The sequence below is a fragment of the Cynara cardunculus genome, assembly GCF_001531365.2.
Source record: "Cynara cardunculus var. scolymus isolate 2C chromosome LG 6, CcrdV1, whole genome shotgun sequence".
NCBI lineage: Eukaryota > Viridiplantae > Streptophyta > Magnoliopsida > Asterales > Asteraceae > Cynara > Cynara cardunculus.
The window spans coordinates 19,995,965-20,022,882 of record NC_037533.1 but is presented as its reverse complement, the minus strand read 5'-3'; the positions used below and the strand labels follow the sequence as shown (position 1 = coordinate 20,022,882).

The window sequence follows — 26,918 nt, the reverse complement described above, 5'->3', positions numbered from 1 at the left end:
CTTGATGACAGCCCCTTTTTCTATCGACAACCCTCGTCCTCGGTTTTTCTCTCAAACGACAGCCGGCTGCTTGATTCCTCTCGCGACCGCCCTCTCCTTCTTTTCTCCTTCCACGCGACCAGCCTCTCCCTTTTCGACAGCTTGCTGCTGTCCTCTTTAATTGCTCCCATCTTTGCCCACGATCTTCCTCGAACTCACCCACGATCTCCTGATCTGCTGCTCCTTCTCCCGAACTCTCGCTGCACACGTCTCTCTCTCTCTCTCGCTGCCGATTTCAGGACTGGGCAGCAACTTGGGCTGGTTTTTCCTCCTTCTCATTGCTGCTGGTCTGGGCTTACAGCAGCCTTGGGCTGCTTTTGGGCTTAGAGATGATGAGCTAAAGATTGTTATTACATGTGATTGATTAACTGTATAACTGATTGGGTAATGGTTTATGATTACACAATTACATATCACGTTTATATTTGTCAAGTATACTGATTCAGATTTCAGATTTCAGACGTAAAAACAAACAGTCTGACTGATTCAAATTTCAGACTTCAGCACCACCTCTTAAAATTCAGAAGTGAATTCAGACTTCAGCACCACCTTTTAAAATTCAGAAGTGAATTCAGACTTCAGCACCTCTTAAAAAACAAACGCCACCTAAAAACCTACACCAGTATTTTAATTAAAAATAATAAATAAATAAATAAATAATTAATTAATTTAAAAAGAGAATTTGTACCGGGAGGCGTGAGGTTAAATGCGAGCATATGCGAATCAAGAAAAAGGGTCAATGTCAAATGCCACATTTGAAAACCACCGAGGGATAAAAAAAAGCCCTCTTTCGATACAACAACGCCGATCGCTGCGGTGGGACGCCACCAACCACCACCACCACCACCGCCTTGGGATTCCAACTCATATCATCACCATTTCTCTCTCCAGTAAGTCTTTCTATGTATCTACCTCTACGCATATGAATTCTGGCCTGCCTTTTGCTTTGAAGTAAGCTGCAATTCACACACATGGGGCGTAAGAAGCGAAACGTCACTACTCGCCCCAAGCCTGCTAATCCTTCTCCATCGCCGCTTAACGACCATGGCGGTGATGGTGATGTTAGCTCACTCACTATGGAACAGAATTTGGGTGTGAATTCGTTGGTTGTACAAGAGGAACTGCCGAACCTAGAGAGTGAAGTTTCATTAGCGATTGAATCGGATGGTTACTCTGCTGTGAAAGTTGAGTGCGAGAAAGCTTTAAATGCGCTTCGACGTGGGAATCATAAGAAAGCCTTAAGGTTGATGAAGGAGATGTGTGCCAAACACGACAACACGACTTACTTGTCGTTGATTCATCGAGTTCAAGGGACTGTGTGTGTTAAGGTTGCTTCCATTATTGATGATCCTAATGCAAAACAGCGGTATGTGAAGAACGCGATCGAGTCGGCTAAGAAGGCGGTGATGTTATCGCCAAATTCTGTTGAGTTTGCACATTTTTATGCAAATTTGCTGTATGAAGCAGCTAATGACGGAAGGGATTATGAGGACTCGGTGCATGAGTGTGAGCGTGCACTGGCCATTAAGAATCCAATAGATCCTGGGAAGGAGAGTTTGCAGGATGAGAGCCAGCAGAAGATCTCTGCAGCGGATGCAAGGATCGCGCATGTGCAGAACGAGCTTCGTGCATTGCTTCAAAAGGCCAACCTTGGTTCTATTTCAAGTTGGATGAAGAATCTAGGAAACGGGGAGGACAAATTTAGGATTATTCCTATCAGGAGGGTTCCTGAAGACCCAATGGATATAAGAGTAGTTCAAGCCAGAAGGCCAAATGACATCAAGAAAGCAAATAAGACCGAAGAGGAACGGAAGAAGGAGATTGAAGTTAAAGTGGCTGCAGCRAGGCTGTTGCAGCAGAAATTAGAGTCGTCCTTATCCCAAAGTGATGTAGATAAGGGTTCAGAACCTTCTGCTGGGCCTGGTCAGCGAACAAGTGAACGAAAGAAGAGTGGAAAGGCGAGGAAGAATGCATCTGCTTCTGAGAGAAAAGATAGTATTCTCCCTTATTGGAAGTCCATGGGTAGGGATTTGAAGAAAGACTTGTTCAAGATAAGGATATCGGATATTAAGGCCCATTTTAGATCACTAAAAGATGGGTTGGCATATGATGTCATTTCGGAAGCTTTATCATTTGGTGTGGATAATAATGGTTGGAGGTTTTGGATGTGCTGTCGATGCAGTGAGAAATTTGCAGACCCTGAATTGCACAAGCAACACGTTGTACGCGAGCACATGGATAGCTTATTGCCGAAATTGCAGGCAATGTTGCCTCCAAATGTTGACCATGAGTGGACCGAAATGCTTCTGACCTTTCCTTGGAAAGCATTGGATGTTAATGCTGCAGTTAAGATGATTGAGCTGCAATCGAATTCCCTTGTTACTAACTTTGTTGATAGACCATACACAAAGAACCCAGAATTAGCTAATGACCATTTTGGTGACAGTTATTGCTCTGATGATGCATGGGATTCATCATTTGGACAAAAAAAACACAAGGATAGTTGCAACGCTATAATTGTGGGGAGCAGAAAGCATGCCAAGACTCTTGATTGTGTCCCAATGGAATGCAATCAAAGTGAAGGTTGCAAGGGGTATTTTAGTCCTGATAGCTGGCCTTCATCCAACGACATTGAGCGCACAAAGCTACTTGAAAAAATAAAAGCTTTATTCCAGTTGCTTATCAAACATAAGTGCCTTGCAGCTAGTCATCTTACCAAGGTTATACAGTTTGCAGTTGAGGAGTTGCACCCTCAGCTTCTCAACTGCAGTGTGGAGAACTCACCCATTTGTATATGCTTTCTTGGAGCACAAGAGCTCAAGAAAGTGCTCATATTCTTGCAAGAACTATCTCATTCCTGTGGAGTAGGTAGGTATTCAGAGAAAAGTAATGCCATGGAAGAGTTGAACAGTGTCATACAAGTGACCAAAATGGCCGAGAAAGTAGTTATTGATGAAGATGGTTCTAGTCTCTTGTTGGATGAGAGTTCTTTGCCGTTCAAGCTAAGTGTGACCACTCACCAAGATAATCCTGCAGGCAATGCAATCGCCGCTAATATTTGCTCTGAGAACAGGTTAGCACATGATGATGATCCTCTATTGTCCTGGATATTTTCTGGTCACACAAGTCGAGAGCAGTTGACACTCTGGACATGCACTAGAGAGGAGAAGATGCATCAAGGGATTGTGATCCTAGAGATGCTTGGTAAGGAATTTTTCCATCTGCGGAGCTTATGTGATAGAAAGTTGGAGCATATAAACTACGGGGAAGCATTGCAGCTAGTTGAAGATCTCTGTCTAGAAGAAGGTAAGAGAAGAGAGCATGCTACAGAATTTGTCCGGCAAAGTTACGAGTCTGTTTTGAGGAAGCGACGAGATGAACTTACTGAACATGACAAGGAGCTTACCTGTGTCAATCAGTTTGAGTTGGAGGCCTTGACAAATGTTCTAAAAGAAGCAGAATCTTTAAACGTTAACCAGTTTGGGTTTGAGGAGACATATGGTGGTGCAAATTCGCATGTATGTGACTTAGAAGCCGGCGAAGATGATTGGAGGATGAATGACTATCTCCATCAGTTGGATTCTTGCATAGAAGTTGCAATCCAGAAACAGAAAGAACAGTTGTCTATAGAGGTTAGCTTGAATAAATGGAGATATGTATTTTATACAGAAATTTTATGTTCAGTCTCTCCACCTTATCTCACCTTTTCAGAAATGCAGCTTAGCAAAATAGATGCCCGGATCATGCGAAATGTCTCTGGAATGCAGCAGTTGGAAGCCAAGTTAGGTCCTTTATGTGCTCATGATTTTGGAGTCATAGTTGTGCCTCTTGTAAAATCATATTTACGGGTTCGTAGACAACTTGCTAGGCAGTTTTTGAGATTATGTATTATCCCTGCTATGAAGGCCCTTAGAAGTGCGATTTTTTTTATTTCTATTTTCGTTTTTTCTTCAGGCACACATAGAGAATTTAGCAGAGAAAGATGCTACAGAGAAATCAGATGCTGCCAGAGAAGCTTTCTTGGCAGAACTTGCTCTAGATTCTAAAAAAGGGTTCGGAGGTATCCCAAAGCATCTTAATGATAAGCTAAAGGATAAAAGAAAGAACAAGGAATTCAGAAAAACGAAGGATTCCAAGGTTTGAAAAAAATTATTGTGAACTCTTATCTTTAATTAGATCATAAGTTGAGAATACACATACTGTTACATGTGCAGGCGATAAGCACTGGTGAGCTACATGTTTTACCCCTTGAGAATGCAGAAAAGGCGTATGTGCTTCCTCATCATGCTCTGATCTTCACAATAGGATTGTTTTTTTATCCCTGTTCTGATGTTATGGAAATGTCTGTGTTCTCAGTTCCTCCACTGCACTCATGATAGATGGACAACCGACTGAAAGTGGTGCCGAAGTTGGTGTTGCTTTCCATCAACATGTAGATGAAGCCAGGCGTAGAAAAATCGAACTTGAAGCTGAGGAAAGGAAGCTTGAAGAGACATTGGAATATCAAAGAAGAATTGAGGATGAGGCTAAACAAAAACATCTTGCAGAGCAACAGAAAAATAGCTCAAAAGTGATCCCAATGAGCATGGTTCCAGTAGATATTTCTGATGTCTACATGAAGCATAACATTGGTAATCATGTTGATGATAAACGTAAACCTTCTAGGCTGGTGAGCATCTTTGTGATGATATTACTTAGGCACATGTTAAGTTTTCTGTCCCTATTATGTTAAATGAAGTAGGAGGTTGGTAGATATAAAGGACATTATGAGAACAGCGTCAAAATAATTACCTTTTGGGTCAATGTAATTTCATAGTATGGGTGGCTTACCAACTTTTTCTTCTAGGAACCTATGAAGCAAATCAATGGACTTCTTAGCCCCCTTGAAGATGCTTCTGGCAAGGCTGAAGATGGAGTTCTAGAGAGGATTGGTATTGGTAGTGCTTATAATTCATAATGCAAATTAAAGAAAACGTATTGGACTAATTGGACTACATGCTGTTCTCTTTCTGTGTAGGTTTACTTAATGGAGGAATAGTTGAGGATGGTGCCTTGCTTTCTGAGCGTAGAACAGGAAGAAGAGGTAGGCGGCAAAAAAATACAACCAAGCTAGTTGAAGGAAGACAGCAACCGGCGTCATCTGGAAAGGAAACTACTGAATTTGGACAAGTTATATACGGTGACAGTTTCCAGGGTGATAGTAGTAAGTTCCATTTATACTCTGACAAGTTCTACATACTTGAGTTGTCTTAGAGCTGTTCTCTTTCTGTTCAGCCATCACTTGTGGTTACTCAAGCATGCCTCCTTATATGTCTTGTTCCTTATATATACTTATATTATGTGTGTGTGTCACTGTGTCTCTCTTCAATTCTCCATCAGTTTTGTGTGTGCCTCTCCAATTCTACATCCTTTTTGTTTTTCCTTTCCCCCCTGGTGTAATGATCTAGTTCCAGAACTAAAAATTAGTAGTAGGTCTTATGGGGATGCCTTAGATGTAAAAAGTTGAAAATGCAAGAAGCTGCAGCCAACAAGAACCATCAGCAAACACTGATAGCATTTGCTTGTCCTCGTGTACTGATGGCAATATAAATCATGGAATAATGTGATCTACATTTGAAGGAACTAGCAATAATCTATATCATGGATCTAACACCTATCAAGCGAAGTTTTCATCCTATCTGGTCAAGGACAATCAGTTCATCAATAATAATAATAATTCATTATTCAATAGGTATCCTGTTGTGACCAATTGATTTTCAGATGAAATCGCAGGATGATTTACATAGGATTAGGGTCTAGGACAGATGCACTATCATTTTTCCTTTCATGTCTCAGAGACTTGTAGATGTGCTGTCTCTGCATGTGTTTGCCTCAACCGATAAGCTGTGAACACGTAAGCGGGTGTGCTTTTCTTACTTATTTGGTAAATAACAACTAATTCTTCAACATCTATCATTTGAAGGTGCTCATAGCCAAAATTGGCATTGAGATGAATACCTAACAGATTCTCTATTACACTATAAGTTATCTTATGAATTCTATGTTCTTCTCTATGATATATGATCAGCGCTTGTGAGAGAGGGAGCTCCCTCAACACAACAAGCGTCCTTGCTGATCTTGAAACACAGGACAACTTTAAGTACACTTTTAAGTAGTGAAAACTCAAAATTTATCAGGTATCCATTATGGGGAGAATAATAACATACCGAAATGGCCTATGTGCAATCCGCGATCTTTGGGTTCTTGGTTTTGCACATGTTTAAATCCTGAAGATCACCTATTTTCGTGTGTTTCTGTGAGCCTGTGCTGCTAGATCCTCCCTAGAATCTCTTCTCTGGACTTTGCACGTTGGGTTTCTTTTTTTGGTAGTTTACCGTAATTAATTGTTAGGAAGTACTGATATGTGAATTTTTTTTGTCGGTTCATATCTTGATGAACATTTATTTTTGATATTCTTGTGGAGTTCTTTTCTTCATTTTGATGTTGATGGTTGCTAGAACTGTAAACAAGTTAAGTTGGCTTGTCATCTACATTCAATCAGTATTGAATGTGGCTTTGCAAAAGTGGGGTTAATCTCCAAGCTCGTTCGACGCACCCTAGGCATTTTGATATTTGCTGAACATTTTACATTATGGCAGGAGATAGGTGTTTTAACTTTTCCTGTCTGGTTTTTTCCTTTTCATTTTGTTATCTTTATCTGGACTGCATTGAAAGATAGAGATGGAAGAATACTTAGAAAGCTACTCTGACTTGCATGCTCACATTGAGACTGATTGGTTATGTGAATTTTGAGCCAAGTGATTACAATTGGGCTTTGCAATGGTTGCTTGTCTGTGTTGGATGAACCATGGAAGGCTCAAAAAGCTGGAAAGAAGCACATTGTGAGGAGCAATACTTTAATTCATCACCTATCACACAAGGGCTACCAAATCTGAACATTTTTAAAGGCTCTAAACATACATGTTGGATCGGGTCAAATGCATGCTGTATTTGCAATTTCCCATGTTTGTGCACACTAGGTACACATCAATCAAATTCTAAGAATAAGATGCAATCTGTAATAACATTCAAGAAGTCCTAAACTGACATTACTCATAAATTGAAGGTGCCGTGCTATTACTTCAAGTTTTTGGTAATATCAATCTTGTTTGGTGTGATCAGGTAAACGCTTATATCTAATTATTGAACATTGGTCACGCTTCTCCAAAATTGTAGGGTCTATTTGTTTCCTGTCATACTCATTTCGTTCCATACAGTTGTTATAACTTCTTTTGTATAAAGCAGGCTGGCTACTATGGGTTTAATGTGCAGAGGTCCCTATGGTCAATTGCTTTATGACAAAGCAAGGATGGCATAAACGAAAAATATAAAAAAATGAAGTAAATGAATAGAGGCTTGTTAATTACTGGAGTGCAGCATCTTTTTTTCCCATCTTCTCTGTGACATTAAGATATCAGCTGCTGATGTATTGTACCACTTGACGACAGATATTTCTTCAGGATATAATGAGACAAAGATATTTGGCGTTTTGCAAGCAGAAGATGATGACGAAAAGAGGTTCCAAGCTGACCTATCAAAAGCTGTCCGCCAAAGCCTCGGTATAATTTGCTTTTTACTAACAGACATGGTCATGATTTTGATGTTATTTGGGACATTCTGATTGATCAATATTTCATGGCATTGATAATCATCTTAATTTAACCCCTCTTTACTGATGGAGAGTGCTTTCAAGATGTCATCATCTAATTTAATCGAGTCTGTTGGTACCTGAATGTTTTTTACTTTTATTGTATGTGAAGCCACTTAGAACAGTCTTCAAAATTTATCTTTTGATTTACCATGGGATGTGTTAGGTGTTTCATATTGTGCTCTCCATGTAGACACGTCGATGGTTCAAGGTATAGTTCATAGGCAATATGCTATCCCAGATATGGTCAAAGAGTTGGATTCCTAGTTAGATGAGAAGGTGTTGCTCTTAATCTGAGAGTGGTCGAGAAATTCACTTGGAGCAAGAAGCTAGGGAACCCTGCTGTCTATTTTAGTTATTGCTACAGATGGCATTGTCCTTTCTCAACTTTTACCCTTATTTATGTAGGCTCTCTGTAAGGGGAAAGCAAATACCTTTTTTTAGAGGCAATATGGAGTTCTGTCATTGGTATTAGTCCATTTGTTTAGCTAATTGATTATATGTTACTTGGATTCTGGATTGTCGCTATTAACAACTTTGACTTGCCAAACTATACACAAGAACTTGATAAAGCACATATATGCTCAAAGTTGGTACGTCTATCCAACCAAGTGTATATCTTAAAGTTGACATTTGGTATGTCAATCTCTACACTTTCTGGTTATCTTAATGTAAAATAATCAAATTGTTGAGCTATATTTATCAGTTACTGTATATACAGCTTTAGTTAAGAAAAATTAGGTTATGATGCACGAAAACTCAAGTCTTACACTCTTCATTTACAAAGATATAATGGTGACTACAATAATAAGGAAACACCCAAAATCTTGACAGAGCATGTTTTAGAAGCTCAAAACATAACAAACAACTTAATGAAACTGCAACCTGTGGACCAGGTATGTTAAGGTTTTTTCCATAGTTGAAATTAGTATCACGGACCTCAAGTTAATGTCATTAATCTGCCTAACTACCCTGCAAGATGTACTTGGTGGACATAATGTTGGAACAAATACAAGTTCTGCTGATTGATAATGGGAGGTCTTGCGATCACACAAATGACTTTGTTGGGCGAGATAGGACATAAAAAGCTCAACTAGAAACATGTTAAATCTACGCTGACATTATCGAAGTTGGTAACTGATTGACCTAAGCTGGAACTGGATGGAAGTATCTGTATGAGTGTTAGAGAAATGAAAGATATAGGTCACCATAGCCTGGGGCAGAACTGTATGTTGGTTTTTGAAGATCCTTGAATGGTCATGACCTTTAAAGGTTGGTCTTAGCAGTCAGATGATGGCCTAAGAGATAAAAGGAGACCGTTCGTTAAAGCTTGATGCAGTAAAAGCTTGAATAGTGGAAGGAGCGGATTCGGAATGTAGCACAAATGTAGGCTGGATCTCAAATGTATGGTGGGTTAGGTAAGGCAGTAGCATGTATTTTGGGGCTTTGGGTGGACAGTAGAGGTGGGCATGTTAATATGTTAAGTATGTTATTGCATGGGGAATGATAACCTCCTGTCTACTGGCATGAGACCAACAGGGATCTACAAATGCATAATGCTGGTGTGATATGAACTGTGTTGCTACTTGCTAGGAAGTTTGAGGATTGTGAACAAAAGGGTGGCTCTCTTGAGTAACAACCAGAGGCCACCCTCCAGAGGCAGAGGATCTGCAATAATGGGTGTCCATGTTATTACCAAGTCAGAGAAGATGAGAGGTTTTTGATGGGGGTAGAGGATGCTAACACACCCTATTAAGGATCAGTTATATTTTCCACCTTTATTGCAAGTTTTTAATACCTTTTTTATGGTTGTAAACCCAGAAGTGTTTTACCCTTTTAAGCACAACACTTGTTGTAAACCAAAAAATGTAAACGAGAGGATTTATTTGTGAAACTAGGTTGAGCTTGGTTTGAAGAAAGAAAACAGTATTGTGCCATTTCACCTGGTTCATGCATCATGCTGGGTGTTCAGTAGTCATCTATTCTGGATAAATTGTTCTAGATCTTTGGAGGTCTATGTTATTTTTCCTGTTTCTGAAAAATGATCTTCCTTGTAGTACCGAGTAATGAGATGGTGCATTCATGGTTTAATAATTTTAAGGGAGAAAACCTGGATTTGGGTGTGGAATGCACACTAGTTTGCAGTGCTGATAATTAACTCAGGTTTTTAATTTCTGATCACTCCAGCCCTATATCTAAATGGGAAATATAGACAAAACCATTCTTTTCCTGGTATTAGATATCACATGTTAGGTGATAAAATAGATCGTCAAGCTAGTACTGGAACTGAAGAACGAAAATTCTAAACACTAGTTTTGAACCTCATAAATTAACAACACATTGGCAGGACTCTTGGGCTGCCTTGTCGGCTGAGACTCCCTTGTGTTCTTCTTTGCCTGTGACTGTTCTGTAAGCCCCAATTGGTCAAATTGTCTGAGAGAAGGGGAACTTAGCATCGCTTGGAGGTTGAAGAAAATTACTCTCCATTCCATCTTAATTTTTCCTCCTGTAAGCTGTTCATTTAATTCGGGCCAGGGTGGTAATTCGAAGGGAAATGATAAAAAAAAAACCTTGGGAGGGGGGCTGACTTCCATGGTTATAAAGTCAGAATGTGGTTAGCATCCTCTTAAAGCACCCGAGCGATTTTGTCCTCTTGCCACATTTCTAATTTTGCTCTCTATGGGTGGCAATTAAACCTTTGGCATTGCATATCGATCTTTTTTGTTTCTTATGCACCCTGTGGGCATTCAAAAGTCTGCCGTTTTTATAGGCCATATCCATATTAAGGCAACCCGCATGGACTAACTTATAAGCTTCCTTTCTTAATGTAAGTCCTACATTAAACACACTTAGGGCTGTTGATTTTTTATCCATTAAGTTCTGAATTAATTAAGTTGTCCCTAGGCATTAATCTGTTGGGATGAATTAAGATAAATTGTTGTTTGATTCTTGTCCTAAATAAATAGTCTGACCACCAAAAATTTCAATTTAACCTTATGTCTACACAAGTGTTGAATAAAAATAAGTTGTCTGATAAATATTTAATTTCTTTTAGATAATATGAGTTATTTAAAAATATGAATTCAAATTCAATGAGCTCATAACACAATACTTAGTAACTTCAAATATATTTAAAACAACAAAGTATTATTGTTTGATTACAAATTTTAATTTATGCACGTTGGTAAACTATTTATTTTTTAATGAGACGCTTGATTAAAAATTGTAGGACAAGGATAATTTTGGAAAAAATTCTATCTTAATCTAATAAGATAGGATGGGATAACTTAACATCTTAAGTCAATCTTCTTGTATTAAGTTGAAAACAAACACCCCCTTGGTCCAGTTCCTGTGGCTTTAGTTATGTTGAAAAGTGTATATTTTCCGTGCAAACATGTGTAACACTCTCTAACTATATTTGTGCATGATTTCTTTGGGTTTGCTTTAACATTTCTATTTTGAAATATGGCAGATGCATTTCATTCTCACAAGAAGTATCCTTCTATATCTCTATTAACGATGCCTGAAGATATGCTTATAGATGGGGAAGACTCTTGTGTTTCATCTAATGAAGTCGTTCCAAACAATGTAATAGGAAATGATGTATATGGTACAGGCCTGAAGAACGAAGTTGGTGAATACAACTGTTTTCTGAATGTGATTATACAGGTAGTTTTTAAATATCTCATGTTTTACCGATCTTTTTTTTTTATCTTGTCTCAGATATAAATTTGTAATGTTTTCCTGTAAATTGTAGTCTTTATGGCATTTGAGACGGTTTCGGGAGGAATTTCTGAGTATGTCTACTTCAGCTCATCTTCATGTTGGTGATCCATGTGTCACATGCGCTTTATATGATATTTTTATTGCTCTAAACATGGCTTCTACGGACACACGAGTTCAGGCTGTTGCTCCTACTTCTCTTAGGATCGCTCTTAGCAACTTGTATCCGGACAGTAATTTCTTTCAGGAGGTATGTGTATTCAGCCTTTTGGGGTGGAGTGTTGGTGGTTAGAAACATAATCACATTGTAGATGCTTCCCTTTAGCTCTTTTCTGTTGGGAAAGGTTATATATGTGCTTGCTTTTGTGTACATTGGGGGCGTGTTTGGTACACCAGACAGGACAACACGAAAACTTGTCCCATGTTTGGTGCGACATTAGATTGGGTGGGACTTGACTGAGCGGGACAAAAGTAGGTGGAACAAAAATCAGGGAGACGGGATAAGATTGGCAAATTACCATACTACCCATGTCAAATTAAAACCCTAAAATCTTGCACAAATTTTTTTACCCGCCTACCCGACTCTCACCCATCCAGTCATGTCTAGTCGCGTCGCAAAATGGAGGCCAGGGAAGTGTGACTGAGTTGAACATTGTGCATGGCATTTTCTTGAAGCACCTGTTAGGCTGATATTGAATATGTACAACGATTTGACAGGCACAAATGAATGATGCTTCTGAAGTATTGGGAGTGATATTTGATTGCCTACACCAGTCATTTACATCTGGTCCTGGTGTTTTTGATATTGAACCAATGGAAAGCAATGCCCTGGGCTCTTGGGAGTGTCAAAATAAGGCTTGTACAGCACATTCTCTTTTCGGAATGGACATCTTTGAACGCATGAATTGCTATAATTGTGGTTTGGAGACTAGGCGTCTGAAGTATACTTCTTTCTTTCATCAGATCAATGCCAATGCCCTTCGGACCATGAAGGCATGTTCCTACCCATGTGCTCAATTTGTAAACTCATCGTTAGATAATCACACTGAATTACCAATAATTTTTTTTGTTTTACCCTTCAGGTCATGTGTCCAGAAAGCTCATTTGATGAGCTACTAAATCTTGTCGAAATGAATCATCAATTAGCTTGCGATCTTGAGGATGGTGGCTGTGGGAAGCTTAACTACATTCATCACATTCTTTCTTCTCCACCTCATGTTTTCACAACAGGTGTTCCTAGAACAATGATAAGCCAGCACACACCACACCACTGCTTGTTTTTGCGTTTCGTTAACAACTATTATATTTTTGTTTGTTTTGTAGTACTTGGTTGGCAAAACACCTGTGAAAGTGTTGAAGATATAAAGGCCACGTTGGCAGCCCTATCTACTGAAATAGATTTAAGTGTTCTTTATCGTGGACTTGATCCAAGGAACAAACGCAGTCTGGTTTCAGTGGTACAGCTCTTTAAACACAGCGCTCTTAAGATTATTTTCTTTTAGAATTGGCAGTGTTTCAATTTTTTTCATTTGAACTAATTGGAAACATATAGTTCATGACATTTAGTCTTCCTCAATGATAATTACTCCCTCGACCCAAAATAAGTTTCCACTTTCAAAAATAAGTACCTGCTTTTAGTTTCTACTCTTAGTTATGAGATGGAGAAATTATTGCTCCTATTATTAAGGGTAAAACTTAATGAAAAAAAGGTGTGATAATTACATATTCTCAAAACTGTGTGCCCTTTTCTTCGTGGACATTTTTTCTGGGACAGAGGGAGTATAAGGTATGCCCCCAAAAGCTTGCAAGACTCGTAAAAAGTTACCACTCCGTTGTTAATTGAAGATAATAATGATGATGTACACCCTGAATATGCCTTTCACAATTTTACCTTTTCGAAGAACTCACCCTCAAAAACTGCTCCAAATAGACATAAATATCGTGTCTTCCAACTTTAAAAAGTCAAACTACATTAGACCCCTGCCTTTCAACTTTCATATTTGGAAACCGAACACTTGCTGCATGTGGGACTGCCTGATTTTGTATAATTTATACAGCCAGTATTCGCAAGGTTCACATTGCAGGGTTTGAATTGATTCCCTATTTTTTGTACGGGACCTTTCATTGATATTGCACTTAATTTGAGAACTGTGGTCATTGGTCCTGTTGATGTATGGTATTCAACACATTTTATTAGACCTCCTATCAAAGAATCTTAGTAATGATAGAAAATTTATCCGTTAATGCCTTCTCTTGTCTTAATTGAGAGTCTAGTTTTACTTTTGCTTGCTAAGTGTCTTCTTGACAGAATTTGCTTAGGTTACGTTATTGCCCTATCTTGTGCATGCTTGATATATCCATGGAGGACTGAACCTTACTTTGTCTCTTTTCATCTTTTCTGTTCTATGGACCAGTCTGTTATCTCTTCTTTGGTTTTTCAAACATTTGCTACATGGTGATTAGAGATGACCAAAATGGGCCCGCCCCGGGACCGGTAAGGACCGATTTGGTCCCGGCCCGTTCTGGGACTGGTTCTAGGGACCGGTTACAAAACATGGAGACCGGGCCATGGGTTTTCGGTTAGGACTGCGACCGGTTATGAAAAGGAAAGCAAGGACCGGGACTGATATTTGGCCATCTCTAATGGTGATGCATATCCATATATACCACTTTAAAGCCATGCTATAAAATCTGTACTCAACCACCATCCATTCTAAATACAACCTTTTAACATGTATAGTTGCAACAATAGTTTAAAAAAGCAAAGATATAAACTCTAGTGGTCATTTGGCTGAACTACCAAGTTGAGAAACTTGAACATGGTTCTCTAAGGGTGCGTTTGGTACGTGGAACAGGGTGGGACAGGACAGGACAGGACACACTTTTCCTATGTTTGGTGTGGCTTTATGTGGGACTAACTAGAACTAACTAGAACAAGGGTGGACACGGTGGTCCACCCTTTACCCCTGGAACTAAGTAGAACAAGAAATTTTTTACAACTTTACCCTCAAAAACCTTATACGCATACTGCCCCTTCTTCCCTCAAAAACCTCATACGCTTCCACCGTCTCTCCTCTCCTCCATCGCTTCCACCTCATACGCTGTTTCTACTCGACTGGCGACCGGTGACGGCAACGGCAGTCCGACAATTTCCTTTCCATCGCACCCTACCTTCTCGGCGATGGCAGTCCGACAGCCCTATCTCGACGAGTTCCTTTCCATCGCACCCTACCTTCTCCTTCATCAGGTACACGATTGCYCTMTGTTTGCTATGTTTGGAACGATTTAGGRTTTGTTATATCTGAATCRCTATTTGGGGTTGCTATGTTTGAATCGATTTAGGGCTTTTTTTGCTTGAATCGGCTGTTGCTATTTTGAGATTTGAAGAATGGAAGTTGCTTACACTCGGGTTTAGAATCTGATGTCATCTTTGGGTTTAGAAGTATGGTAGATTAATTTGATCATGGTGGTTAGAATTCTAGGATTGACTCATCGGGGGTAAATTGGTCATTTTAACCAGTTCTGTCCAGTCCTATAATGTCTTACCAAACGCTGAACAGCTGTCCTGTCCTGTTTTGTCCCGTCCTGTCCTGTCTGCGTACCAAACGCACCCTAAGGGTGTGTTTGGTAGATGGGACAGGACAACATAGAACAATAACTTGAAATACCACGTTTGGTGCAACAATTCGACCGTGACCGAACAGGACTGGGTGGGACAAAATTGTAAATCAAGGAGATGGTACAAACTTGGTTAATTACCAAACTACCGATGTTAGATTAAAATCCTAAAACGTTCCGCAATTCTTTCACCCGCCTACCTCACTCTTGCTTGTCTTGTCCTGTCTAGTCCAGTCTGCTTTCGAGAATAAGTGCATACTTTCTAATTCTACCCTTAAGTATGAGATAGGAGAAATTCAATACTCCCTCTATCCATAATTCGTCATTTACTTAATTAAAGTGTAATAATTACATATTTTTAGAACTATGAGCATTTATTTGGGACGGAAGGATTCCAAAACCATAAAGAATTTTTAGATTCATCATTCTATCATGTCTAACTTCGTGCAACTATTCTTTGCTGCCAATTTAAGGTGTGCTATTACGGACAACATTATCATTGCTTTGCCTACAGCTACGTTCATCAACGGTGGGTGATGTATGATGATAAAACTGTAAAGGTATGGAGTCTGCAATCGTTTCCACCGCATAATCATAGTTCCTGTTACAGTTTCGGATTAATAAATATTTACTTTCTTTAGGTAATCGGAAGATGGGAAGATGTCCTTTCCATGTGTGAAAAAGGGCATTTGCAACCTCAGGTTCTTTTTTATGAAGCTGTAAACTAAGCTACACCCGAGAAAAAAAATATACAACATTTTTGACGCACCAAGTTGAATATGGATCTGTTGTGGCTCGGCTCAGAAGTCATATAATTGCGAAAACTGTATTATAAGGAATTTAGTTAGGAGAGTTGGTCTTCTGAGAGAGGATGCAACAAGTTTTGACCCAGAAAAAGTCCGATGGTTGGAGGTTTCAATCGACAAAAGTCACCGTTTTCACTATTATTGAAATCCCTTCCGTTCTATTAGTAGTTTTTGGAGGGAAAAGAGTCTACAATTTGCATTTAAAACATCACCTTTTAGCAACTTATTTTCCAGAAAAAAAAGGATCATATTTGAAGAAGTTTGTGACTCTTTGTTTTGGGTTACCCAAGAAAATGTTTGTGACTCGAGTCCGAGTAAATGAAGCCAATTGTAATCCGGATTCAGAAACTAGAAAATGGGATTTTTACTATTGAGAAAGAGGTTGGGTATAGATCAGTCATTGGTGGTTTCAACTTTCTGATTTTGGGTTCGCACATAAAAACCAGAAGGTAAGCGTAGGCTCGATCTTTGTACTGCTAAAGTTTAGAATTCCGGCATGTTCTCTTTGTTTGTTGTTCATCAAAACTCGGTGGTGCTAACGTTACCTTCGAAGTCGAAAACAGATCGAGAAATATGCGATGCTTGCATTGTGTGTGTTCTGACTTGCTTTGTTACTTCACCTTTGTTTTCCCCCTTGTTCATAGTGTGTTGTTAGAGGCCGTTTATCAAACTTTTACCAGGTAAAAGTTTACTGTGTTACTTATCTTAGCGGGTGAGTATCGCAGAACCAAGAATCTTACCTGGTAAGTAAAGGATAAGACTCTTACCGGTAAGCGTTTACCTAGTAAAAGATGCTTACTAGCAATCCATATTGGTGGCCTAGAATGTTACTGATAAGGTGAGGATGGTGACTTTTGCTGGTAAGTTTTTACTTGGTAAACATTTGGTAACTGGCCGTTTTGTCTTCTTCCTGCTAACTATTGTTTACACTCTTGCATAGTATGGGGGTTTCTACATAAACACAATTGCTCTACTCTTTGGGTATCATGTCTGTGTACATCTTATCCCTTACCTGACTTCTGAACGGAATTTACTTTACTAGGTGATTATAGTCTGTTTTTTATAGCTGGTGGTGATTGGGCAGGCATTCAAAAATCAAAATGATTGAGATTGGTTACCAGTCTGGGACTAGGGGGGTGTAAACGAGCCGAGTCGAGTAATATGACATGTTAAACGGGTTAAAATTGGTTAGGACTGGTTATTTTCAAAATTTTTCATTGAGAATCCTAAATTTCTGGTTATACAAATTCGCTCCAATTCGTTTTGGTCCAAAATAAACTATAACTTGGAATACCATCTTCTTGTTTAAATTATAAATAAAATGTAACGATAACATGAATCAAAAGTGGTGCAGGTGATGGCAGGTATGGAGTGTTGGTTAAATTGGATTCAAATATTAAATTTATATTTTTAAAATTATAAATTGTGTGATTCTTGATAATGGTCAAGGAATTCAATGGCTTCTATAAATCTCTCGATCGTAGAATTCATAAATTCAATAGAATTGTGTTTAAACCAAATGACCCTTTAGATCTCATGGTTGATGGAGGTGGTTATTCTTATGGTGCAAGAGGGGACGAGTACGGTTGACAAAGGTTTGTTATATAATATAAAATTTATATACTGCAAATGCAACAATTAAATTTGGATGCAACAATTAGTCAAACTCAAGTGATGCATATGTATCCATTCAATAAATGCATCGAGTTTCTCAGGTCATAATTGACAACCGTAAGTCATATCCAACTGATGAGCTATAGAGTTAAAAGTGTTATAATAGAATTATAAATCATTCATCTTTAACTGATAATCTAATATGCTCGAGAGCCGAAAAATGTGTTAAAATGCTTCTTGCTAGGTCAAATACAACCTTATAGAAGCACGCTAGCACACTTTACAAGAAACATGAACCCTACCCTAGTTTAACTCAAATAAAATGTAATTTTTATACATATTTTGTTTTAGTTAATTGCAAGTTTTAAAATTAAAGAAGTATTAAAACTAGTAACCTAATAATATATTAGATAATAAAATATAAAATTCACTCTACTCTTTTCCTGGTGAATAGATGATGAAAAACATATTCTCTGTCCCAAAGAGTAAAAAGAACCGGTTGTTCCACGTTTGGTTCAATATTAGACTGGAGGCAGACTTGGATGGGACAAAAACACATTTTTTTTTGTCCCACCAAAGCAGGGGAGTAGTAGTAGACTCAGGATTTTTGTTGAGCGAATACATCTTTAAGGTGGATCAAAGACCACAAGGTCGTTTGATGTGTTTTTGGTCGAATTTTACCGTTTCAATGGATTTTTATGGTTTAGTTGATTTCGAGGGATTTTTAAGTTTTTTTTGTTTATTTCAAGGGACTTTTTTCGGTTTTTTGTTTGATTTCAAGAGACTTTTTTATTGATATTTTTTTATTATCTTAGAGCACCATTCAAAGATTAACAGATACACCTCTATTCATACAAAAAAAATCTACTTACGAAAATAAGTTGAATAGTTACCTTTCCCTCTCAGGACCACTTCTGGGTGGAATAAAGTTACAAAAGATCTAATAAAAATAAGTAAATTACTAAACTACCCATATCAAAACATTCTAAACATAATGTCATGTGAAGGATGAAATGCAAGAAATTAGTACAACAAACAAATTGGCTTTTCTAAATGCTCTGATATAACCATCACGATCAAATGAAACCCACATCTAAAGCAACAGCCTCAGGTCCCGACTCAAACATGACTCACCGATTCACTCGGTATGAAACAGGCTTGCTTAAAAAATGACTCACTGATTCACATTCCGAAGTTATCTGCATCATCATCCTTCATCGGACCGTCTTCAAACCCTGAACCAGGTGCAAGCTCGTTTAGATCGAGAAACCTCCGTTTTTGTGCACCGTTTTCGAACTCCTCTTCAACCGGGCTGTCGTCTAACTTCATCTTTTGTTCTTCCTCTTCAATCTTCGGGTTTTCTTGAATAACGGGTTCGACGATCTTCATTTCTTCGGTATAATTATCATTATCATCGTCGTTTTCGTTATCGTTATTGGGGACTTCGGAATCCTCGCTGCTTCCCATTGAAAACCCGGATTTATCTGATTTCTCGCTTGCTTCTGTGTGTTTATCTGAACTACTGGACGTCTCGGCCTTCGTTGATTCCGGTTCGGTATCCGAGAATTCATATTGCTTGTAATCTATCCGGTTCCGAGTGGCCCGTCGACTGCGTCTCGGACCCGACTTGAATTCCGCAACCGATCTGAGCTTCGTTTCACGCCGGGTTCGGCCTGGTAACTTCTTGATTCTTCGTGGGCTGTCGTCGCTTTCTTCACTTGCACTTAACGACTCGTCTCCTTCGTCTTCATCTTCTTCATCTTCAGCGTTATCGCCATCCCACCGATACTCCTCATCTCCTTCTGAACTACTCGACATCTTCCTCCTCTCTTTTCGTCTCTTTAAATACTCTTCATCGTACACAGCTTCACCGACAATATCATCATCATCATCATCATCATCATCGGTATCCATGTCTGCCTCGTTGTCGGAAACTGCTTCCACAAACTCTCGTGCCGAATAACGTTGCGGCCTCTGCCGCCTCCGATTGCTAAACGGAAAAATGACGAATTTAGCCATGAACGATGAGTTGCAAAAGGTTGAAAGAACGGGAGTACCTGCGGTCCAACTGTTCGGATTTACGATCCTCATCGCTTACATCATCGTTGAGTGAATCTGGAGATGGCGGAGTGAAGGAGGCATTATGAGAATTATGCAATGGTGTGGAAGCACCCCATCTACCATTTACAGAAGCGTCTTGCCTCAAACCTTCTCTTCTCACACTAGGTTCCGGCGACGGTTGCTTCCTTCTGCAAAAGTAAAAAGGTTGAGAAACTACCCGATGGAACAAACCTATATTTCACCAATATAACCTCAAAATAAAATATATGGTCATTTTATCTTTCTGTCATGTCTAGTTCTGTCTCACCAAACGCTGAACAACTGTTTTGTCCTGTCCTATCTTAGCTGGATACCAAACGCACCCTTCTGTGACTACCCGCCAAGAGTGACACTTAGGAACCCAAAATTGATTAAGAACTCGGGAACCACCCACAGCACGCCACATGCCCTCTTCAATATCCATCATGAACATGATCAATACCACGTCCATATTCCTCATAAATATGCTATGTGTCGCATTGTGGGCGGTCCCCCAGTTCCTAATCAACTTTAGGTTCCTAATGGAACCTTCCCCTTTCCTTGGTTTGGTTCTAATGTGCTCGTGCAAGCCATACTAGGCTACACGAGGTGGCTTGCACCGTCCATATGACTTTAATACCCCTAGGATCGGAACTATAAACATGTATGATATATAGTCTAGAAAAATACAATTGATATAGGAAGGGTCAAGATTGAGTACTTGGTTATCTTGATCGCCTCGTTGATTGATCGGTCATAATCATCTGAAAGGGAAAAAAACGCAACGACTTAATATGATAGGACTAAACGACCACATGCATAAGAAATAAACTCGGTATCACGTTTCCCATCAATAGTCTTACCGAAAGTGTAGGAAACTTGTTTTCTACCACGAAGGGATCGGCCCGGACCTAGCCCATCAACGACCATGCCGTCGAGAAGAATCGCTTGTCGGTGTTGTTTCTTTAGCAATTTCTCTTTCCTCTGCACCGATGAAGAAGAATAAAAAAAAACCACCAAACGAACTTATGCAAGAATCCAAGAGAATGGGCTACAAATAGAAAGTATGCCAAACGAACCCATTATACTCCACCTGAAGGTGAGGGGTCCGCAGGGGTGTTAACGGGTCGAGTCGAGTTGCAGGTTATTCAAGCTCGGCCAGAAAAAATATTACCAGAGTCAAGCTCTAATAACTTTTTCATGGTAAGTTTTGGGCTAAAGCTCGAGCGCGGATATTTTCCAATGTTCGAGCTCAATATTCATTTACGGGCTCGAACTCAAGATCATATAGCTTTCTTATTGGCTCGACCTAAATAATTTTTATCTTTGATCATATGAACATGTTTGGCTCAAAAAGTGTATGCCCGAATGGCTCAGCTTGACTCTGTCGAAAATTTAATCAAGCTCTCGAATGAACCGAGTTGAACATTGGTGTTATGGAGCTTTACTCGTTAAGTTAAACGAGTTTTAGTGTGTTTGAGATCAACCTGAGCTCGACAATTATTAAGCTAGAGCTCGGGTAGCTCATTAAAAGCTCGAACCCATCCGGAGAAGGTAAGATATACACAAACCTCTAACCTCTACCAAAAAAAGAAGAGCAAACAGAAAGTCATCCGATGATTAGGGTAAGTTAGAATGTCGATTACCTTTTGGACCTTCTCAATCTCCGGAAGCATGTCATTTTTTAGTTTTTTCCCGAGTGAAGCCTCGGTTCGGTTTTTGCTAGTAAATAGCTTTTCCTGGTGAATAGATGGAAAAAACCACAAAAATAAGGAAAAAGCGTCAATTGTGGTGAAAGAAATCACACTGAAAACTTACGGAAACGTCTTGAAACTCATCCAAATTAGTCGAGACGGTTTCCCATTGATAGGATGAAACAGATTGTACGTTTTTCCCCTTCCCTTTCTTGACCTCCACTTTCCTAATTTCGCGGTACAACCTCTGTCCGATGTTAGGATCATCTTCATACCTTCTCGGCAATAAATAACAAACAATAAGTCGACACAATCACAATCCAATACAAATTTCTAGTACTACTAAACGACCGTACTTGCTTTTTGTTGCAAACTAACAATCTTCTTGAGAATATGAACGAAAAATAAGCGATTTTGAAACGGACCCATGATAAGGAACGGTCTTATTACCAGTAAGAAACTCCATGTGAATCACCACCTGTACGTTCTTTACGAAATGCAGAAAGAGGAACACCGTGTTTTATAGAGTCGTCTATATAGCTCCGGATGTCATCTTGCTGCAAGATTTAAGCCATAACAAAGGTTATTGAGATTTAAGTAACATTAAAGGCTGCTTAGACTCAACAAATATATATATACAGAGAGAGTGAGTGAAGTTTAGAGGAAAACCCCCAAAAAAATAAAATTAAACTGAGGAACACCTTAATAACCGTTCATCTTTACGGTATGCTCATGTGCATAGAAGTAATTGAAAATGTTTCATGGTTTCTATGCACGTGTGCATACTTGAAATTTACTTGTATGCACATGTGCATACCGTACAAGGGTGTTCCTTAGTTTTTCATTTTCAGGTTCAGGGGAAACTGCAAAAAAATGAAAAAATGAGGAACACCCTAGTAACTGTACATCTGAACGGCACGCACGTGTGCATACAAGTAATTTGCAAGCAATTTGTCCAGTATGCACATGTGCATAACACGCACACATGCATAAAACCAAAAAACAGCTTCTTTTACCTGTATACACATGTGCATACCGTCTAGATGAATGGTTACCAAGATGTTCCTCAGTTTTTCGTTTTTTAGGGGTTTTTCCTTGAACCTCCCTCTATGTATGTATATGTATATGTATATATAGATTAAAGCAAAAGAGGACCCTGAAGAGCATATGATTGAAGCAGCTACTGGACCAAGCAACAAAAAGAATCAAACCAAACACATTCGTATGTCCCACTAGGAACTAGGATCTATATCATCTACCCCAAAGAGTAGAGCGGTTATTTCCATGAAGACCATCTTGGGAAAAACATTTGGTGAAAAACCGACTTCTTCAAGAAAACTTCGGAGATCGACTTTTTGAACCATAATTTTTGCTGGAAATTAACCAACCATTGTACTCATAAAAATGCAAAAAACACCACGGTTTACAAGAATGAACAATCTTGATTAAATTCCGAACATGTAAATACAAGAATGATAATTGTATTTTTATATGAAGTGTTCCGTATGCAATTTTGCAAGAATGATCGTTTATTTGCAACGATTTTAAAAATCAATCGCTTGTGGGAAAAATGTTACCTCGACACGGATATCACATAAGGCTTTCAGTATGACGACACGAACACCAGGATCAAGTGTGTTGTATGCATCAATTTCAGCCCTGGAAGTGCCAAAGTTAGTAAATTACCTATTTAACCCCCAAGGCGAGATACAATTATCCAAAATGGATTTATAAGTATAACCTACCCATGTGAGGCAACTATAGGTAACTCCCCCTCTGAAACCTGTAACGAAAGTTTTAAAGAAAATTTGGATTCTAGAAATGTGAAAATCGAACCAAAACGCTTAATTTTAATTTGAAATGAGTACCCAATGCCACCAATCTCTTAGCTTTCGGCATAGAACCGTAACCCATGTGTTTTGTCCTAACGCCATCCGAGTAACCGGAGGTATTGCCTATACAGAAAAAAATTAAACATCAATTGAAATAACACAATTAACATTTTTGCTTCTTGTTCTAATAATCAAACCTAACAAGCCCAGTATATAAGGTTCTAAATGGCGTGCGGCGAGGCCACGGTTTTTCAAAGCGTGACTTATGGCAGCAAATCTCTATATCCTATATAATATTATATATATGAACACATGTTTTCTACTATTGCTCAATGGGTCAATGATAATAAACAATTTAAATTAAGTTACGTATTAAAAACTAACAAATAAGACATTAAAAAGGTAAGAAAATCAAATATCTTGTTACAAAAAATCACACATTAAGCCATGGCGGTGGTTGCACCGAGATGAGATTGGGGTCTGGGGGAGGTGAGATCTATGCGGACCTGACTCTCCCCCCTCCGAAAAGAAAAGAGTAGAACGATTGTTTCCATGAAAACTCAGATGATTAACATCAATTAGGCCTACGATGGTCCTCTCCATGAGGTGATTGCTATATTAGTTGTTATAGATAACCTAGGCTCTAAGGCTCATAAGACTGAAGGTCTTGGCTTTTTTAAAGTCGAGGCTAGGCGTATTCACAAGGCTCACTAAGGCACTGCGTCTTGCCTGTGGCACCTTGTGGGCCTAGGCGTGCCTCATAAAGAATTATTAAATACCTAATCAAACCCTAATATTAAATTAGTTTTCTCATCGTCTAACTTCTTAAGAGAAGATCTACTAAATAGATGACATAAGTCAAACCATAATATACCCATACCTTAAAACTTCTCCCTCGTAGCTCACGCTTTAAACCTTTCTTCCTTTTGCCTCTATCAAAGTATTGTTGGTTGTGTCGGATGCTTCTACTTGTTGCATATTTGAGTTGTGTAACTCTGTGTGTGTGTGTGTGTGTCTATACGTATATATACACATTTTGATAATATGTGCCTCACGCCTAGGCCCCGAGACCCTTTGCGCCTAAGTACGCCTTGAGCCTTTAACGACTTTGCGCCTAATATCCTCTGATGCTCTGTCACTTAAAGCCTAAGCCAAACTAGTATATGATTACACCATATAATGCATCGTTACACCATTTAATCGAACTAACATGTCTATAACCAATTACCTTTACAAATCGAAATCAAACACACCAATGCTTTGATGTTCTCTAACAAAAATGTCCTAAAAAACATATATGCACTTGGATAGTGATTGAAAATGGTATCCCGAACAACGATATCTTCTATGTTCAGCAAGAGCCTTAAAAACCGACATAGGAGTTCTCCTTTTTCCTTTACAGTGCACACAAGAAATAGCTACATTACAATAGCACATGAAGTTCACAATGATTTTGTATTCTAATTCTAACAAGTTGTCATTAAGAGAAAAGTTCAATTGCAAACCTCCTTTCCTTTACGAACTGGGGATAAAGGAGAGCACCATATGTGTCCCTGGCTATATTCATCATGAATAACGAATGTAAACATTCGTGATCAGTTCATGATGAATAACATGTGAATGTATGGGACACGTGACGCACTCTCCTTTGTCCCCAGATCATAACAAAACTCAAATTTTCAATTGAACCTGCCTTTATCATGTAATTTGCTAAATATACTCCTCTAACTCAAAGAGTTCCCACTAAACAAGCCCCTTTAAACACAAGCAAACAAGAATCATCTTCCATGTCATATTTCTGGAAAAGATGCAATCTTATTTGCTCTTAGAAGCAAAACCAACAATCGGTTCCAACGGTGGCAACATACTTCACCGAAGTTAACAAAAACCCCAAACGTAACAGAATGGATACGGATTTTTTTATCAAGAATGAACACCAACAGTATGCAAGATTCAACCTTTCACTTCTATCCACATTATACCAACCTTCAACAAAGGAATATGTATTTCACCCAAAGTATTATTCGGCGAAATCAAAGCTGTTTCGAGCTCTTCAACTGAGAATTCAGCTTTAATATTCAAAAGATCCCTAAAAACCTGCAAAACAAAAGGTTCTTCACATTTCAATAATACCCACATCAACAAAAATAGCTACAAATTTCTCTAAAAATTTCATCTTTTTTGAGTTTAAACCTCACATTTAAGAAGTTAAGAATTGAGGCCAGTTCCCACATAGACCTAATATTCCACCGTGGCAACAGTGACGGCGGCGGCTCCGCCACCAACGGCGTCACAATCTTGCTATACGGGTTGGGCGGAGACGGCGGTGGCTCCTCCTCTTCTTCTTCATCCTCCTCCTCCATTTCTCGCCGAGAAGGTCTCCGCCGTGGCTTCTTCTTCCGTACGGCGGCGACAGCCGCCGCCTCCGCTGCCGCAGCTTCGTAAAGGCGAGCAGCGGAGCGAGCAGTACATGCACGTGACGGCCTTTCTCTCCTCACTACAACGTTGTTGCCGTTTGTTTGATTGTTATTGTTCTTGATTTCATCGTCGGAAGGGATCGGTGGCGATGAGGGTTGTTCGTCGGACATGGTGAGGGGATCTTGAAGAGGAAAGGCCAAAGATTATGATTATGTACAGAATCTAGACATTAGAGATCATTGGGGGGCATTTTAACAGGAATTATAACCAAGAAATCTACTTTTTGATAGAGATTTCGAAGATGGTATAATCATAAGGTCAAAATCATCATGATACAACACAGAGAACTCTCATCTTTTCCCTCTCTTTTTGGGTTTAGAGAGAGAAAATGGAGACAAGAAACCAAATTCGAAGGGATTTTCTTGAAATTGATTGAAGAAAGAGGAGTGAAAGGAAGAAGAAGATTAGGGCAGAAAGGGTGCAAGGGGAAAAACCAGTTTCTGCTCGACAAAGGCGAGGGCTTTGAGTACGGGGAACGACAAGCGATGGAGACAAGAAACGACGTCGTTGCTGCTACTTGTAATTTTTTCTCCTTTTTCTTTCTCAATTAGATTTTTATAGGATTTGGTTTGATCTCGTTATGAACATATTATCTTTTATTCCAAGTTAAAATTTGGATGGTTCAAAAAATGGAATCCATTAGAATTAGAATCTGAAAAAATTAGAATGAAATTTAATTTTTTTTGGTCATGTGTTCGGTTGGCAGGAATTAAAATGGAATATGTCAAAAGAATTTAAATCCATCTGTTCTGGTGGTGGGATAGTGGCGGTAGTGGCGTCAATGTTGGTGGCGGCGGTGACGACAAATGTGGTGAGGGTTTGGGTGAAGGCGACAATGATAATGTCGACGGAGGGGTGGTAGTGGTGGCGACGACGGTGGTGACATCCATCGTGGTAGGATGGAATAGAATGGCGTAATATAATGAATATAATGGTTTTTCGTAAAAGATGACACGAAGGAACCATTTGTGGAATTCGATTCATCATGGAAACTTAAAAATTGAGCCAAATGCAGGAATGAAATTGACCATTACAATTCCATCGGATTCCAACGAACCAAACGTCACCTAACTTTATAAAATGGATTTTGACCATATGAATTGAAATGAAATATTTCAAAACAATTGGAATCTACGTATTTGATTGACAAAGTATAGTTTTGGAAGTGAAATGATAATAAATGACCAAAATACCTCTCTATTACATTTTCATAATTTCTTGCTTAAATTATAAATACAGTATAATAATAATAATAATATCAATTGGTGATAGGTGTGGCGGTTGTGATGATGTCGATAGCGTGGTGGTGCCAACGATGGAGGTGGGTGGTGGTTGTGACAACAATAAT

The 26,918-nt window shown here is 39.0% G+C and overlaps 2 protein-coding genes across 6 annotated transcripts; one reads left to right on the top strand and one right to left on the bottom strand.

Annotated features, from left to right (window-relative positions):
• Positions 1–820: 820 nt before the first annotated feature.
• On the top strand, positions 821–16,459 carry LOC112514052. Of its 3 annotated transcripts, none has more exons than XM_025120357.1 (15): positions 821–3,671; positions 3,759–3,887; positions 3,994–4,176; positions 4,254–4,306; positions 4,396–4,708; positions 4,886–4,970; positions 5,057–5,242; positions 7,527–7,637; positions 11,199–11,395; positions 11,484–11,699; positions 12,167–12,442; positions 12,532–12,679; positions 12,773–12,906; positions 15,541–15,627; positions 15,709–16,459. In XM_025120357.1, exons 1-15 carry the CDS (start codon positions 1,011–1,013, stop codon positions 15,793–15,795), a joined length of 4,866 nt encoding a protein of 1,621 aa, XP_024976125.1. In that variant the 5' UTR covers positions 821–1,010; the 3' UTR covers positions 15,796–16,459. The 3 variants fall into 3 exon arrangements, with proteins under 3 accessions (XP_024976125.1, XP_024976124.1, XP_024976126.1); XM_025120356.1 differs by having other exon boundaries at positions 4,886–4,976; XM_025120358.1 differs by lacking the exons at positions 12,532–12,679; positions 12,773–12,906; positions 15,541–15,627; positions 15,709–16,459 and having other exon boundaries at positions 4,886–4,976; positions 11,484–11,523; positions 11,631–11,699; positions 12,167–12,243.
• Positions 16,460–18,335: 1,876 nt separating this feature from the next.
• LOC112514053 (DDT domain-containing protein DDR4) lies at positions 18,336–26,034 on the bottom strand. 3 transcript variants are annotated; one of them, XM_025120361.1, is made up of 12 exons: positions 25,291–26,034; positions 25,079–25,189; positions 23,129–23,215; positions 23,006–23,043; positions 22,838–22,919; positions 21,711–21,817; positions 21,454–21,535; positions 21,213–21,305; positions 20,430–20,550; positions 20,288–20,330; positions 19,545–19,736; positions 18,336–19,477 (listed from the first exon to the last, which is right to left on the bottom strand). In XM_025120361.1, exons 1-12 carry the CDS (start codon positions 25,678–25,680, stop codon positions 18,670–18,672), a joined length of 2,154 nt encoding a protein of 717 aa, XP_024976129.1. In that variant the 5' UTR covers positions 25,681–26,034; the 3' UTR covers positions 18,336–18,669. The 3 variants fall into 3 exon arrangements, with proteins under 3 accessions (XP_024976129.1, XP_024976128.1, XP_024976130.1); XM_025120360.1 differs by having other exon boundaries at positions 21,385–21,535; positions 25,291–26,033; XM_025120362.1 differs by lacking the exons at positions 22,838–22,919; positions 23,006–23,043; positions 23,129–23,215 and having other exon boundaries at positions 21,385–21,535; positions 25,291–26,033.
• Between the last annotated feature and the right edge of the window lie 884 nt (positions 26,035–26,918).

Excerpts from the sequence above, each read along its gene's own strand:
- LOC112514053 (XM_025120360.1), bottom strand. The coding sequence starts at position 25,680 with ATGTCCGACGAACAACCCTCATCGCCACCGATCCCTTCCGACGATGAA. Across the intron at positions 22,920-23,005 it reads CCTATAGTTGCCTCACATGG|GGCTGAAATTGATGCATACA; the intron begins GTAGGTTATACT and ends TGGCACTTCCAG. Across the intron at positions 19,737-20,287 it reads GAGGCGATCAAGATAACCAA|AAGGAAGCAACCGTCGCCGG; the intron begins GTACTCAATCTT and ends TTACTTTTGCAG.